Below are 17,317 nucleotides of genomic sequence, written 5' to 3'. Positions count from 1 at the left end.
TGACTACTATCATATAGATGAGAAAGAGACTGTTGGATGAAATATGTCAACAGAGACAAAAGGAGTGTCACGGCTGCCGAGGTGAGCCACGTGGTGTTGGAGGAAAAGGACCCAAAATGCAGGCAGCAGACTGATGAAGTGTGTGACGTTTATTTACAAAGTGGCAGTGGCAGAAACAGGTAACGAAGCACAAGAAACTACTGACGCAAACCTAAACTGGGAAAAACTAAAGAGCAAACTTAAAATCCTCAGGAAACGGGGTGAAAGGCAGAGAGCCGCAGACTAACGAACAGGACACCATGAAACGCAGACGAACCGACAACAAGCAGGAGAACACACAGGGCTTAAATACACACAGCAGTAATCAGGGGATGCGAGACAGGAGGGCAACACCAGGGAGAAATCAGGGCTAACGAGACAGAGGGAGCGAAGCTGGACGCACAGACATTAGACAGGAACATGAACCTCCAAAGTAAAACAGGAAACAATACACACTATACTAGGACACGGACTCAACAGAGTGAGACAGACTAGACACTGAACTAAACCTGCAATAACAAAATACAACCCGAACATTAATCCTAATACAGAAACACACCAGAATAACAGAAACACAGATTCATAATAAAAATCAAAGCACCAGAGAGACATAAAGAACAATCCATCATTCGAAAATAAACCAAAACATAAGGAACTCAAAATGCTGGGTCGAACCGACCCAGAACCGTGACAAGGAGAGTGTTGCAGTGCACTTCACATTAAGTGAATACTCAATACTTTCAACAGAAAAATATTTGCTGTATTTAGTGACTTCTTGCTCACTAATTTATTGCATTCTGTGCAGACATAAAATAAAGGCATATTCTTACTCTAAAGTAGAGAAAAACTATAAGGAAAATTATATCCATTGATTGCAGTTAATCTATTTGTTAACAGTTCTCATGGAAAATGAGTCTGGAAAGACCAAGATATTATAACATCAATGTTTGTTTTTAAAAACATTTATTCCCTTATCTCAGCTGTACAGAGAAAATTTGCATTACACTCAGAGCTTTTGACTTCTTTTTTGCCACAGTTGCAGCAATCCAGGCATGGAACAGAATCAGCCAGAGGTACTCGATGCAGTTGATGCAGACATTGTAGTAATTTAGAAAATTTAGAAAAAACACTTTCTAAATTTTGGATCTTTAATCCTAATGCAGGAGCTCATGAAATGGTTCATGAAAGTTGATCAGCTGCATGAAAATCAAAAAGAAGGTATGGCCACACATATTATGAAGCCTTGATTTCAGTGGCGTGAATGTTAGTCTTTCATTTCAGAGTCAAAAGGGAACTCTAACAAAGTTAAGTGATGCCATGGAAATTGACTATAGTCTAGAAAAACCATCAAGCAACTTGCGCCTTGTTTGTCTTTACCAGTGAAGGAAAATGCTCAACTGGCCAACATCTGTGCTGCTCTGGAAGAGGAGGTAATATAAAAATATAATGTATGTTTTATAAGTTGCTGTGTGTGTGTGTGTGTGTGTGTGTGTGTGTGTGTGTGTGTGTGTGTGTGTGTGTGTGTGTGTGTGTGTGTGTGTGTGTGTGTGTGGTTTTTTGGTTTTTGTTTGTTTTTTTGGAAAGCCTAAACTACCATTCATAGATATATTGTATTCTTTAGGGATTCATTTTGTTAATTAATATTCAGCAGATGATCAGTTATGGACAACTATCTGATATTATCATTATTCTTTATTTCATTGTGGAGAGTGGTTCTGACACTTACTAGTCCTCGACCTAAAATAGAATTTTTTAAAATTAAACTTTCAAATGTTCTAGAAATTACCTTTCTTTCATAGCCAGTTTTGAGGACAGACTTTCATTGGGGCCACATAACTTTAACAACTGTATGTACTACTATCTATTAGTACTGCCATCTATTGGTTATCTGCTTTTTCAAGTTCGGGCAATTTTAAATTGGACTTAAATTTTAAATTAACTTAAACAAAACAATTGTGACTGTCACATTTAGTTTTTAATATAATAACATAATGCTGATTGTAATATCATAGTGAAATGTGTTGTATTTAATTTGTACTATAATGCTACTGATATGTTAGAAAAATGTCTATGTGGTCTTTCAATAGAGCATCATTTGTAACTGCAATGTTTTCTAAACTATGACTAAAATGTAATGCTAGCATTATATAAAGTGCCTGTGGGACCCCAAAAACAGGCCAGGGCTCGCACTGATTGGTTAAACTAGGAACAAAGTAGTAACCAATAAGAAGGTAGACCCAATACTTGTCCAGGTTAGGTGTTAAGGAACCATGATACTAATAAGAAGTGGGCTACTGGAACAAGGAATATATGGACAAGGACTGATAATATGAAATTGATCCATGACTACTATGCCAGCCCACTCAGTGAAAATGGATAATCTGCAACACATGTAAAGAACCTTTTGGTTCACTTTGTTAACATCAGCAACCCTAGAAAAAACATGAGTACAGGATTAAGGACACAGGAAAGACTCATTGAGGAAACCCCTGGGGAGAAGAGAAAAACTGCCAAAAAAGGCTTACAGCCCTTATTGTCTTACAGATTGTCCAGCATCAGTTAAATATTTTAACCAGGGCAGCCAAGATTGTGGAGATTCTTACTAATGTGGAGCTTCCAAAGTGGAAGCGGTGGCAGCAATTGGCCTGCATTGGAATTCAACTTCACACTCTGCACCTGAAGAACCTGGAGAAACAGTTAAAAATTTATTAAAACATTTTTTAAACCAGCTTTTCACTTTTTATTTTGACAAAAAAAAACTTTGCATAAGAGAACCTTTATTGCTGCAACAGCTTTTTACACCTAATACATCTGTTTTCAGATTTACGACTGTCGCTAAGGTGCTGCTAGGAATATATAAACAGCTGCTGAAACAGCAAGACTGGAACGTATTCAGCCTCCATGCTTCAATGCCCAAAATGGAGAATTTTGCACTGACCTTGTTTAGGAAGCTTGTCACAAAGTGAGACATCACATCAGAACTCTTATTTACTCTATATGTAGAGATGGACATGCAAACATTCTTTATACTAACATGTTATTTTGTTATCTTACATTGCAGAGCTCTGGTTGTCGAGAAACAGCCTGTCATGCAAAATTACTCACAGCGGCCTCTGATACTGAAGGTTGGGGTACAGTTCAGTATGACAGTGAGGTAGGTCTGCACTGAACAAACTTAATAAAAAAGTAGCACAGAATTTACATCCGTGTAAACCCACGTGGGCTGTCTCTGTTATCTTTCTAAGAAACTAGGCTGTTTTTGTTTTGTTTTTTCAAATTTATTAGTCTATTTTTGATGTCAGCCCCCACAGAGACAGAAAGTGATCTAAATTGAAAGCCTTTATTGTCATTATACACAGTATAATGAGATTTAAAAAAGCTCTATAAAAGTGCACTTGTGCTTAGCACATTATAAAAAACTATACAATAATATAAATATACACATAATATGAATACATAATATAAATACACAGTTCAGGATATTTCAGTGCACATCACTTTTGTGCAAGTTTGAGTTAAGTGTAGTGATAGCTTTGGAGAAGAAGCTGTCCCTGAGTGTGCTTGTCCTGGCCCGTATGGATCTGAAGCACCTGCCAGAGGGCAGTAGGTTTAAAAGATGGTACCCGGGGTGTGTAATGTCTTTCAAGATGTTTCTGGCCCTGCTGAGACAACCGGAGTTATAGATGGCAGACAAGGAGGGCAGGGGGAAGCCGATGATTTTTTTTTTTTTTTTTTTTGTGCTGTGTTTACCATAGGGCTGGTTATTGTCAGTGATTTCGAGAATCGATTCCCAATCACAAGGTCCCAATTCGATTTGATCCATGATTTGAATCGGGGAAATTTTGCCTCAGACAGTCAGAAATATTATCATTCTGATCACTTATCACTACATATCCATATTTTTATATCTATAGAAAGAAAGCTGACACTTGCGAGACTTTATCAAAGGTGTAAGCATCACAGATGCCTTTGTGTCCAAATAACGGAGCATAAAACACAGAAAAATATGAAGGAGATTTTCTGGCCTGACTTTTTATAGCAGATAACGTTAAAAATATTGTGCAGTAGAACAAAAACTGAAGAAAACCATGAATCAACATATGAACATTACCTGATGCTGATGAAGTGAAGAGCAAAGTTACAGAGATTTAATTAGAGACAAATGCTAAGCATTTTGCAATTTGGCATAATTTTTACTCCGAATCTGTGAGGTGTCGGCTTTCAGCCCAACAGTGTGTCCGTGTCCGTGACGTCGGATGAGAAAGGCGATGGGTCACTAATTCTGATGCATTGGCGAGCCCGCTCTTTGTGTTTACGTCTTTGAGTGGAATCCGTTTACCTGCTGTCATTAACTGTTTTAGCTGTTTGGTGGTTTTTGAAATAGTTTTGTGAGGTATAACCTGAGATTCTGGCGTTTCGGGCAAAATACATTTATATTTAAAAATCGATTCAGGATTTTAATGAATCGATATCACGTAATCCAAGCTAGAATCAATTTTAATCGATAATCAAAACCCACCCCTAGTTTACCGCCCTCTGCAGTTTCTTCCTGTCTGCCTCCATGCAGCTGGCGTGCCACACTGTCACTGCATAGGTCAGCAGGCTCTCAATGGTGGATCTGTAGAAGGTCACCAGCAGTGGGGTGTTTAGTTGCTCCTTCCTGAGCACCCTTAGGAAGTGTAGCCACTGCTGAGCCTTCTTGACTAGTGCCATGGTGTTAACTGACCAGGAGAGGTCTGCAGAGATGTGGAGATGAGGATTCCACCTGCTCTACACATTCTCTGTTGATGTGCAGGGGGGGAGGTGCAGTTCTGTTCCGTTAAGTGCCAGGTTGTTTAATGTCAAAAATTCAACAAACTTTTGTTGAAAGTCACATTCAACAAAAGACTCCTGCAAAATGATCTGCCAGTCACTGACTGAAGAAGAGAGATAATTTTAAAAAAAAGCATGTTGCGAGACTCAGATCCTTCTGATCTAGCTATTAGATTTTAACCACATTGAAAGAGTTGCCCTGTCTTGCTTTGATGAGATTATGTTTGATGATCCATACGTATACTAAATCTTCACAAATAAGAATTTGATAAATAGAACAAGTGAGGTTTTTTTGGATTCTACTTCTAGTATGCATGAAATCAAGGACCATTCTTGGTTGCTAAGAACTAACTACATCCATAGCCAAATACCTTCAGAAGGTTTCAGTTTCTGAGAAGTGGTTGAACAGTAGGAAAGATCCAAGCCATCAATACATATGCCCTCCCAGCCTTAGCAGTTAAGCAAGATGTAAGTTGTTTTGTCTTAACATTCAAAATTAAACAGTTTAGATAATAAACGTGTCATGGTCCTGGGTCGGTGACCCAGTGTTTTATGATTATTATTATTATGATTATTATTATTTTCTCATGTTCTAGTTTTATTCTGATTTTGTATTCTGTTAATCTGTCTGGAAACTTCCTGTTTTATTTTGTAGATCCATATGTGACTTCACTGTGTTCAGCTTGCATTTCCCTGTCATCATGTGAATTAGGATCAGCTGTGCTTCCCTCCTATGTGTCATTTCCTAATTACCTTGTGTGTGTATATATAGTGGGTGTCAGTCTGTGCTCAGTGTGGGTTTGTCTGCATTACTGGTGTTGTCTGTGTAAGTTGGTGTTCTGTGGTTCTCTCTGCGTCTCATCTTGTGTGTCAGCCTGTATGTCATGTTTTCAGGTTTTATCATTAGTTTTCCCAGTCTAGGTTTTGATAGCTTTTCGTTCCTCATTTTCTGTTATTGCCACTTTGTAAATAAACGATCACTCGCATCACAGCCTTGGTCTGCATTTTGGGTCCTTTTCTCCACAAACACCACACGGCTTGCCCCAGCAGCCGTGACAAAACGACACTGAAGACCGATAACCATATGGTAACAAGAGGTCAGATTTAATATCATCAAAACAGGATAACTTTTAGCCTCTTAGCTGCTGGGAGGAGGCTAAGGCTGGAAAATGAAGAAGCGTTTCAGAGTGGGGACAGACAGTTTCAAAGTGTTCCGGATTAGGAGGAGGCAATCTTAGAAAGCCTGGTGTCGGTATACATGGGTGGAGATGCAGGCTCTGTCTGGTGCCCACATAGCACGATATGGGTAACAATGCGGTGGCAGAAACTGAAAGCCTGAGAAACATATACAACATAACTAATCACAAAGAAAACTAAATAAGTGTGTCTTTAACATGTCTTAATTTTGGTTTTCCTAAGGCAATAACCATATAGAGACCAACCAGGAAAAACTGGTTTTATATTCTATATAGAATATAAAACCCCCCAAATGTCAGAATACTATAAATGCATGAAAATCAAAAGATAAATACAAAACTCGGGCAAAAAACTCGGGGTCCATGACACAATGGTTCAAACATGTTGGTGGGCTTGAACTAGGGACATATTGTGGTTAACACCTTAAACCCCTATGCTGGCATGTACAGGCTGTAATATTTTAACAGCCCTTTTTTAAATCTTTATTCACAACATATTTCATAGTTTGTCTTTACTTTTTTTAGGTTCCTGGTAAATATACCTGAAATCCGGCTCAAAGTCAAACCTGTCTTTGACAAGTATGTAAATGAAAACCTGGTCTGAACCAGCTATGTACATATTATTATGAATAGAATATTTCAGCTATGTTTACTTAAAACCCTTAAAAAATCATTATTTGTCCTTTTTTCTCTAAAATAAGGGATGTTGAAGAAGCAAAAACAGTAAAAGGGTAAGTAAAGAGAAACCTGAAATATAAACTTAGAAACATTTCCATTTCCATAAATGGGTAATGACTGTTTGTTGTAGGTTCCGTCTCTTTGATTTCAACAAGGATGTAATGAAGCCGTTTGAGGACACAGACGGAGGCTTGATGGTGGAATTTGGGCAAATGGTATGAAAATCCTCAAAACTAACAGAGATTCACCTGTTATATTGTATGTTCTCTTATACATTACAGTATCTCAAAAAAAATTTTGTTTGTTTTATTTAGTCTCTCAAGGAAACAAAATCAAGAATTAAAGGATCTTCTGAGGTAAGAGATGTTTATGATTAATTTAATAAGTCCTTGCCACTGATCTCATAAAAAAATTGTTTATTGAAGGGCAAATGTATTCAGGCATTTGCCCTTGTTTATCACTGGTGAAGTAACATCTGAAACACTCCTGTCTTTGTCTGATCAGTCAACCCTGATTAATTTCTGTAACAGATTAATAAATCTGGCTTCTAAAGCATAATTTATGGTCCTCCAAATCTTCATCTGTGTACAAATTTTCATTTGGATGGGGTGGAGAGAGGTTTTCACCCACAACAGATGTGCTCCTGTGCAATGCTCCAAAATCCTAACTGGGCATCGGTGGAAGTAGATAATATAAGTGTCTTCCGAATGCTAATTGGTTGACAACTGGGATTGAATGGGGAAGGGATAGACAGTGTAGTTCAACGGGAATGCGAGAAGCGTGAAAAAACACCCATAAACAAAAAATTGCAACATGAAAAATAGTGCAATGTTTTTTGGATGTTTTTGAATAGAGCAATAGACTTTGCTCTATTCTGCAGCTGGCTGATTCATCTTCATCACATGCTCCAGCAGCTGTGTTGCAAAGCAGGTTGATCTAAGGGTGGGTAACTATAATTGGAGGAATTAAAACAAAACAAAACATTAGTCTAGCATTTAAAAAAACACCCCCCCCCCCAAAAAAAAAAAAACACAAACAAAAAAAACAACAAAACAAAGCTTTTATACAAAGAAAAATGACAAAGGCACCGAGGAGGCCAGTGGAGGTGGACGAGTTGTCTGCTGGTGCTGCTGCAGCAGAGACAGGGCATGGGATAGTCATGAAGTCAGGTTGGTGAATCTGAGGGTCTCAGTACTTCTAAATTGCTTGTTACAAGTTAGGGCTGGCATCTGAGTAGAAGATTCACACATTTAACTCTTTCACATGTCCATTGATTGATTACAAGAAGGCCTATGACTCGATGCCCCAGACCTGGATCCTGGAATCCCTAGAACTATACAAGATCAACAGGACCCTAAGAGCCTTCATCAGGAACTCAATGGGGATGTGGCGTACAACACTAGAGATCAACTTCAAGCCCATAGCACAAGTCACCATCAAGTGCGGGATCTATCAAGGAGATGCTCTGTCCCCACTGCTGTTCTGCATAGGCCTGAACCCCCTCAGTGAGATCATTGACATAACTGGCTACGGATACCGACTACTGAATGGAGCAGTTGTCAGCCACCTCCTGTACATGGATAACATCAAGCTGTATGTCAAGAGTGAACGAGACATTGATTCACTGATCCACACCACCAAGCAATGATATCGGAATGTCATTCGGACTGGAGAAGTGTAGTCGGATGATAACAAAGAGAGGGAAGGTAGTCAGAACTGAGGGGATCGAACTACCAGAAGGCAACATTGCAGACATAGAGGACAGTTACAAGTACCTGGGGATCCCACAGGCAAGTGGGAACCATGAAGAGGCCGCTAGGAAAGCTGCAACCACCAAGTACCTGCAGAGGGTCAGGCAAGTCCTGAGGAGTCAGCTGAATGGTAAGAATAAGATCCGGGCTATCAATGCCTAGGCCCTGCCCGTGATCAGATACCCTGCTGGGATAATAGGCTGGCCAAAGGAGGAGATAGAAGCCACTGACATCAAGACAAGAAAGCTCCTCGCCATGCATGGAGGGTTTCACCCCAATTCCAGCACCCTGAGGCTGTACGCTAAGCGGAAGGAAGGAGGCCGGGGACTGGTGAGTGTCAGCACCACGGTCCAGGATGGGACAACAAACATCCACGAATACATCAGTAAGATGGCGACCGCGTGCTCAGTGAACACCTCAGGCAGCAGAAACCTAAGAATGAGGAGGAAGAGGAGGCACCATCACGGAAGGACAGGCCCCTGCACGGTATGTAGGTGGCTGATATCCAGAAATCGTACCAGTGGCTGGACAAAGCCGGACTGAAAGACGGCACAGAGGCACTAATCATGGCAGCACAGGAACAAGCTCTGAGCACAAGATCCATAGAGGCTGGGGTCTATCACACCAGGCAAGACCCCAGGTGCAGGCTGTGTAAAGATGCCCCTAAAACAATCCAGCACATAACAGCAGGGTGCAAGATGCTAGAAAGCAGTACATACTTGGAACGCCATAACCAAGTGGCCGGCATGGTATACAGGAACATCTGTGCCAAGTATAACCTGGAAGTTCCGAGGTCAAAATGGGAGACGCCCCCAAGGCTGGTGGAGAATGACCGAGCTAAGATCCTGTGGGACTTCCAGATACAGACGGACAAAATGGTGGTGGCTAACCAACCGGACATAGTGGTGGTAGACAAACAGAAGAAGACGGCTGTAGTGATCGATGTAGTGGTTCCCAATGACAGCAACATCAGAAAGAAGGAACACGAGAAGCTCGAGAAATACCAAGGGCTCAGAGAAGAACATGTGGAGGGTGAAGGTAACAGTGGTCCCAGTGGTAATTGGAGCACTAGGTGCAGTGACTCCCAAGCTAGGCGAGTGGCTCCAGCAGATCCCGGGAACAACATCGGAGATCTCTGTCCAGAAGAGCGCAGTCCTAGGAACAGCTAAGATACTGCGCAGGACCCTCAAGCTCCCAGGCCTCTGGTAGAGGACCCGAGCTTGAAGGATAAACCGCCCACAGGGGCGAGCGGGCAAATTTATGTATGTATGTATATATATATATATATATATATATATATATATAAAAATGTCATGTACGTGTGACAATGTGACAAACGTATTGGTGGTGTGGCTGCAATGATGTGAATGCTATACCAGTATGTTGTGGGGAAGAAAGAGCTGAGCGTAAAACCGAAACTCTTGATTTACTAGTCAATCTATGTCTCTACGCTTACTTATGGTCTCAAGCTTTGGGTAGTGACTGAAAAGAGCCCCTGGTTTTAGACTTGGCTCCCCTAATTTGGAGCGGGTCCATCCTTCAGGCCATCTTACGCCATGTGTGGTGCAAACTTCTGACTGTAATATCAAGATAACTTCCTACTTCACCATAGCAACCATCTCTTGTCCTCTGGTTGAGAGAGATAGCAGGAGAGATCAATGTCCCACACATTATAGTTTGAATGAATGAATAGTATTCAATGAGTACTGCCCCATAGCTTCCTATAGTGTACTGCAGTGACAAAAACACATTTACACGGTTTTAGAATATAACGTGGCGACCAATTTTTATAGTCAATGTCATTAATTATGTCAATGAATCATTCCCACCCTATTAAACTGTAGTTTGCATCCACTTGGAAATTTAGCTTTAATGGCAAGAATGTTGCATTAATAAAATGCTTTTCAATAATTTAATAAACAGATCTGATATTTGTTGAATAATTGGTTGAGTCATTGTATAAAATAAGTTAATAAATTAATAAAATTGGAGATTTGGATAGTTTGATGACCACATGCTGATTGCATGACTGACTTACTGGGTTATCTTTGTGTAATACTAAAATTCATCTGAAAAATCTAGGTGTGACTGATATGTGAAAATATAGGTAAATGAACAGGTCCACAGAGAATTAACATGAGTTTTTTGTTCTTGAATGCACCTTACTTTAAAGTCCTTGGATTACTTTCTCTTTTTTTCTCCATTAGAACCTTCTGACAGTTACTGAAGAGCTGCATATAATTAAGTTCATGACAGAGTTTCAGTACGCTAGACAAATGTTTAACATCGAGGTAAGTTACCATGATTCAAAATAAGGAATTATCTGTTGGTGATCTCTAAAAAATGGTTGTTGTGACAGAGGGTTTGTACTTTTATTGACTGGTTTCCTCCTCTGCTGTCGGTCCAGGCCAGTTCCCTGCCTGTGGTCGTCATCTCTAGCACAAGTCAAGTCACCAATGCCTGGGCCTCCATTATGTGGTGGAACATGCTGTCCACCCGTGAACCTTGGGTAAAATTTTGTCACAGCCAACAAACACTAGTAACATCTGTTAAGACAAGTCAGGAAACTTCATTGTGGTTCTATGACTTTTCCTTTTAGGACCTGTCGCTGTTCCTGCATCCTCCTCCTCTCCCCTGGGAGCATCTGTCACAGGTGCTGAGCTGGCAGTTTTACACCGTTGGCCAAAGATGGCTCAACAAAATGCAGCTCTCCATGCTAAGAGACAAAATTGTGGGTAAGTAACTAAAATGTAAGCCATTTACTCAAAGTAGCTTTCATATTGGAGTTTTGTATACATAATAATATAAAGCAGGGTTGTTGGTGCCAGATGGTCTGAGTACCTTAATAACAGCTGATCTGCTGGGATTTTCCAAACAAACATCTCTTGGGGTTACAGAAAATGTTCTGAAAAAGAGAAAATATCCAGTGAGTGGCAGTTCACAGGATGAATTTGCCTTGTTGATCTCAGAGGTCAGATAAGAATGACCAGACAGCTTTGAGTAACTCAAACAACCACAAAAAACAACAGCTGGCAAAGCAGATATTCCCATAATGCGATCAGTGCTATTTTATTCGATAAAATATTCTCTTCTTTCCAAAACTGAACCAAACAGTTTAGAATATCACAGGTTGCTACATGCATATCACACAAAAACAAAAAACTGTTTCTTACTGAAGATGATTAAAGTCCTAACATCCATCAGCGCATATATATATATATATATATATATATATATGCAATTGAAACTAAGTAACATAACTAAGTTTCTTCTGTAAGAAACTTAGTTATGTTTGTGGTAAGGAGTTTCGATGTGCTTTGAAAAAGAGATACTACTTTATAGCATAAAATAGCTGATCACATAAGCTGATTGTGCCACAAGAGGAGGAAAAGTCAGTTTCTGTTGGTCCAGGTGAACCTGACTCAGGCTCTCCTCCACAATTCTTTGTGTACGTGTGTGTGTACGTGTGTGTGTACGTGTGTGTGTGTAGGAGCACAAGAAAATGAAGAAGTACCAGAAGCCGGAGGAACAACTGGAGCAGATGTGGAAGGTAAAGTCCAAAATGGTCACAGTGGTAATAGGAGCATTAGGAGCTGTAACTTGGAAACTGGAAGAGTGGCTTTAGCAGATTCCAGGCACAACAGCTGAGGTCTCAGTCCAGAAGACTGCAGTCCTAATAACAGCTAAGATACTGTGCATAACTCCTAAACTCCCAGTCCTCTGGGAGTTTATATACAGTGGCTTGCAAAAGTATTCGGCCCCCTTGAACTTTTCCACATTTTGTCACATTACAGCCACAAACATGAATCAATTTTATTGGAATTCCATGTGAAAGACCAATACAAAGTGGTGTACACGTGAGAAGTGGAACGAAAATCATACATGATTCCAAACATTTTTTACAAATAAATAACTGCAAAGTGGGGTGTGCGTAATTATTCAGCCCCCTGAGTCAATACTTTGTAGAACCACCTTTTGCTGCAATTACAGCTGCCAGTCTTTTAGGGTATGTCTCTACCAGCTTTGCACATCTACAGACTGAAATCCTTGCCCATTCTTCTTTGCAAAACAGCTCCAGCTCAGTCAGATTAGATGGACAGCGTTTGTGAACAGCAGTTTTCAGATCTTGCCACAGATTCTGGATTGGATTTAGATCTGGACTTTGACTGGGCCATTCTAACAGATGGATAGGTTTTGTTTTAAACTATTCCATTGTTGCCCTGGCTTTATGTTTAGGGTCGTTGTCCTGCTGAAAGGTGAACCTCCGCCCCAGTCTCAAGTCTTTTGCAGACTCCAAGAGGTTTTCTTCCAAGATTGCCCTGTATTTGGCTCCATCCATCTTCCCATCAACTCTGACCAGCTTCCCTGTCCCTGCTGAAGAGAAGCACCCCCAGAGCATGATGCTGCCACCACCATATTTGACAGTGGGGATGGTGTGTTCAGAGTGATGTGCAGTGTTTGTTTTCCGCCACACATAGCGTTTTGCATTTTGGCCAAAAAGTTCCATTTTGGTCTCATCTGACCAGAGCACCTTCTTCCACATGTTTGCTGTGTCCCCCACATGGCTTGTGGCAAACTGCAAACGGGACTTCTTATGGTTTTCTGTTAACAATGGCTTTCTTCTTGCCACTCTTCCATAAAGGCCAACTTTGTGCAGTGCACGACTAATAGTTGTCCTATGGACAGATTCCCCCACCTGAGCTGTAGATCTCTGCAGCTCGTCCAGAGTCACCATGGGCCTCTTGGCTGCATTTCTGATCAGTGCTCTCCTTGTTCGGCCTGTGAGTTTAGGTGGACGGCCTTGTCTTGGTAGGTTTACAGTTGTACCATACTCCTTCCATTTCTGAATGATCGCTTGAACAGTGCTCCGTGGGATGTTCAAGGCTTGGGAAATCTTTTTGTAGCCTAAGCCTGCTTTAAATTTCTCAATAACTTTATCCCTGACCTGTCTGGTGTGTTCTTTGGACTTCATGGTGTTGTTGCTCCCAATATTCTCTTAGACAACCTCTGAGGCCGTCACAGAGCAGCTGTATTTGTACTGACATTAGATTACACACAGGTGCACTCTATTTAGTCATTAGCACTCATCAGGCAATGTCTATGGGCAACTGACTGCACTCAGACCAAAGGGGGCTGAATAATTACGCACACCCCACTTTGCAGTTATTTATTTGTAAAAAATGTTTGGAATCATGTATAATTTTCGTTCCACTTCTCACGTGTACACCACTTTGTATTGGTCTTTCACGTGGAATTCCAATCAAATTGATTCATGTTTGTGGCTGTAATGTGACAAAATGTGGGAAAGTTCAAGGGGGCCGAATACTTTTGCAAGCCACTGTATATACTACATAAAATCCACTGGGTTGTAGTCCAACCTTGGGTATGATCTGCATGAGGCATCCTGATCAGAACTTGATTGTCTAAGATATACAACCACATACTGTCCTGATCAAAAGTTTAAGACCACTTGAAAAATGGGGGAAAAATAATCATATTTTGCATGGTTTGACCTTAACAGGGTTTCAAGTTGAGCTTCAACATGGAACAAGAAAAAATGGGAGTGAGACAAAACATTTTTTGAACATGCAATTTATTGAAAACGATGCTTAAACTGAAACGGGCTGTTTTACAGCTGATCAAATGTTTAGGACTACACCTCCAAAAAACCCTGTAAACCTCCCAAAACAGAAATCAAAGTTCCAAATATGAACTCAGTAATAAGTAGCTCCACCGTTATTGTTGATCACGTCAAAAATTTGGTGCAGTATTCTTGATGCAAGTGTTTCCATGAGGTGAGTGGGAACATTTTTCTAAGTGGTGAAGATGGCTGCACAAAGGGCGTCTACTGCCTGGAACTGTTGTTAATTTTTGTAAAATTCCCTTGCCATCCATCCCCAAAGGTTCTCAATTGGATTTAGGTCAGGGAAACACACAGGATGGTCCAAAAGAGTGATGTTATTCTCCTGGAAGAAGTCTCTTGTCCTGCGGGCATTGTGTACTGTAGCGTTGTCCTGTTGAAAAACCCGGTCCTTACCACACAGACGAGGGCCATCAGTCATGAGGGATGCTCTCTGCAACATCTGGACCAGCGGCCATTTGATGCCCCTGCACCTCCTGAAGCTCCTTTCTTCCACTGAAGGAAAAAGCACCCCAGACCATTATGGCGCCCCCTCCATTGTGGCACGTAGAAAACATCTCAGGTGGGATCTGCTTGCCATGCTAGTAACATTGGAAACCATCAGGACCATCAAGGTTAAATTTTTTCTCATCAGAGAATAAAACTTTCTTTCACCTTTCATTGTTCCATTGTGCTCTCTTGCAAAGTCCAAACGGTCAGTTCTGCGGTGTTCAAGGAGACGAGACCTTTGAAGACGTTTTTTAGTTTTTGAAGCCCTTCAGTCTCAGATCCCGTCTGATGGTCATGGGGCTGCAGTCAGCACCAGTAACTGCCTTAATTTGGGTCGAGGATCGTCCAGTGTCTTGACGGACAGTCAATTGGATTCTCCGGCTCAGTGCTGGTGAATTTTTGGGGGGTCTTCCACTTGACTTTTTTGTTCCAAAACCCTCAGGATCATTCAAGAAATTCAAAATGACTGTCTTACTACGTCGCACCTCAGCAGGGATGGTGCGCTGCGAGAGACCCTGCTTATGCAGTTCAACGACCCAACCATGTTCAAAATGTTTTTTTGCCTTTGACATCAAAACGTCATGACAGTGTGACTACCTGACAGAAAATGACAATAAATCCACATTTTTGCACAGATTTGGCCTTTTAAGGCATGTGGTCCTAAACTTTTGATCAGCTGTAAACCAGCGTGTTTCAGTTTAAGCATTGTTTTCAATAAATTGCATGCTCAAAAAATGTTTTGTCTCACTCCCATTTCTTCTTGTTGCATGCTGAAGCGCTACTTGGAACCTTGTTAAGATCCAACCGTGCAAAATATGATTTTTTTTTTTCCCCCAATTTTTCAAGTGTTCTTACATTTTTAATCGGGACTGTATCAAATTATGAAACAACAAAGCTGATTATTGAGCTCTGGCCTGACTTAGTACCAGGTACACTTGTGAACCTCATTGCATTCAAACATGTTTTTCTATGGCCATCACATGATTAACACAGGAGTCCAATAACAAAACTCCACTGTGTTTTAGAAATTTTGGTCCTTACTGAAAGTATGTTTAATGTATACCTTCCAATCCACGTGGATTAACCTCACCTTAACTTCACTCACTCTATATTGTTGTTTTTTTTCTTTAACTGCTGATGTTTTTGCAGGTCATTGTGATTTGCTGGTGGACTGGCGCAGCTTCTCAAAGGTGAGCCCTGAGAAGAACTGTCTTCATACTTTAGTTTACACAAAAGCTGGGATTTGAGATTGAGAGCACATGTGAAGATGTTTTTCTTTCCTGTGCGGCAGAATGAAAGTGGCTGGATTTGGATCGATGGCTTCCTGGATTTAATCAAAAAACACTTAGTAGATCTTTGGAAAAATGGGTAAGACTTCCTCTCAGCAATGATTTACTGTTTTCTATGTATATTTTATTCACAAGAATTGCAACTATATTTTTTAAGTACTAGAAACATTGATAATTTGGTAATTGGACCAACCAAAAGAAGTTAGAGGGGAAAAAAACTACAATCAGAAAAAAAGCTAACCAAATGTAATTACTCTCTACTCTGCTTTTTACATGATACATTTAACTGTCATTTACCACATTGTTTTGGAAAGCTGGGTTCAGTTTTACTATCTCTCTCCCAGAAAATCCTGAAGGAATATGCCTGGCCATTAATTCATGCCCTAAAGCTCAGGAGCACTTGGGTTATGCAGCAAAAATGTGGACTTACTTAAGATTGAGATGTTTTGGTATGATGTTAAACAGGCTGTTTGTGCTCAAAAATCCTCCAGTGTGGCTGAATTGAAACAATTTTACAATGAAGAGTGGTTCAAAATTCCTCCACAGTAATATGAAAGACTTGTTCCCAGTTGTTGCAAACATTTGCTTGCAGTTCTTGCTGCCAAGGATGATGCAGGATTTAGATATCACCCTGGGTCAACACACCTGAATCAAATGATTTCCAGGCCTCTGAAGAACTTCAAGATGTGTAGGAGGTCATTTAACCATTTAAATCAGCTGTGATGGATCAAGGACACATCTAAAACCTGCAGGACACGGGCCCTCGAGGCCTGGAGTTCAAGACCTCTGGTCTAGGGCCAATTACTTTTTCATACAGTGCCATGTAGGTTTGGACAATGTTTTGGCCTCAATAAAAAAAAACAACATTTAAAATCTGCATTTGGTATTTTCTAATATTAGAATGTGACAAATATTCAAAAAATAAGAATCAGGAAGTGGGCAAATTTATTCACTGCATTGTATGTCTTTGAATATGGGCACAGAAAGGTTGACCAAATAAACAGACTTCTGCTCCCTTCCTATGTGTTTTCTCTTTAACCCTGCATTTCAGCACACTACTGCCAATAAAATAGGACAACACAAAACACTGGCATTAATTAGACTTCCTTGCCCTCGCTCTGTTTCCTTAACTCATAAGACTTGCCTCTTCAAATCCCTCAGTTTTTATTTCTGCTGTAAAGTTGGGCATTTTTTTAACATGGGAGTCTAACTCAATTAAAGTCAAACTTTAAAACTCAAACTTTAAATTAAAGATGGTTGATGTGGATGAAGTCTATACCAATATTCTTCCCTGTTGACTTTTTTATTTCCTGTGTTAGTTTGTTTTGTTTTTTGTTTTTTGTTTAATGATATTTTTTAAATTTCAGATACATCATGGGATTTGTGACCGGGAAGAGAGTAGAACAACTCCTACAGGAAAAA

At 40.3% G+C, this 17,317-nt stretch overlaps 1 protein-coding gene and 1 long non-coding RNA gene across 2 annotated transcripts; both read left to right on the top strand.

Moving 5' to 3' along the window:
• The first annotated feature begins 1,091 nt into the window (after window positions 1-1,091).
• LOC134643990 (signal transducer and activator of transcription 1-like) lies at window positions 1,092-14,616 on the top strand. The gene is made up of 13 exons (XM_065472038.1): window positions 1,092-1,112; window positions 2,584-2,735; window positions 2,861-3,001; window positions 3,101-3,193; window positions 6,573-6,626; window positions 6,749-6,778; window positions 6,856-6,940; window positions 7,040-7,081; window positions 10,684-10,767; window positions 10,884-10,985; window positions 11,076-11,207; window positions 11,967-12,026; window positions 14,521-14,616. The coding sequence occupies exons 1-13, from the start codon at window positions 1,092-1,094 to the stop codon at window positions 14,614-14,616; spliced, it is 1,092 nt and encodes a 363-aa protein (XP_065328110.1).
• A 1,139-nt stretch (window positions 14,617-15,755) lies between these two features.
• Window positions 15,756-17,317, top strand: LOC135933865 (uncharacterized). The gene is made up of 3 exons (XR_010573966.1): window positions 15,756-15,796; window positions 15,898-15,974; window positions 17,263-17,317. It is a non-coding gene; the product is annotated as an uncharacterized LOC135933865 (long non-coding RNA).

Source organism: Pelmatolapia mariae, linkage group LG16_19 (assembly GCF_036321145.2).
Source record: "Pelmatolapia mariae isolate MD_Pm_ZW linkage group LG16_19, Pm_UMD_F_2, whole genome shotgun sequence".
Lineage (NCBI taxonomy): Eukaryota > Metazoa > Chordata > Actinopteri > Cichliformes > Cichlidae > Pelmatolapia > Pelmatolapia mariae.
The sequence above is the reverse complement of the archived record's forward strand: the minus strand, read 5'-3'. Positions and strand labels throughout refer to the sequence as shown.

Coding starts and splice junctions, on each gene's coding strand:
- LOC134643990 (XM_065472038.1), top strand. CDS start 1,092: ATGGAACAGAATCAGCCAGAG. Junction 7,082..10,683: donor GAATTAAAGGATCTTCTGAG/GTAAGAGATGTT, acceptor TTTCTCCATTAG/AACCTTCTGACAGTTACTGA. Junction 10,768..10,883: donor GACAAATGTTTAACATCGAG/GTAAGTTACCAT, acceptor CTGTCGGTCCAG/GCCAGTTCCCTGCCTGTGGT.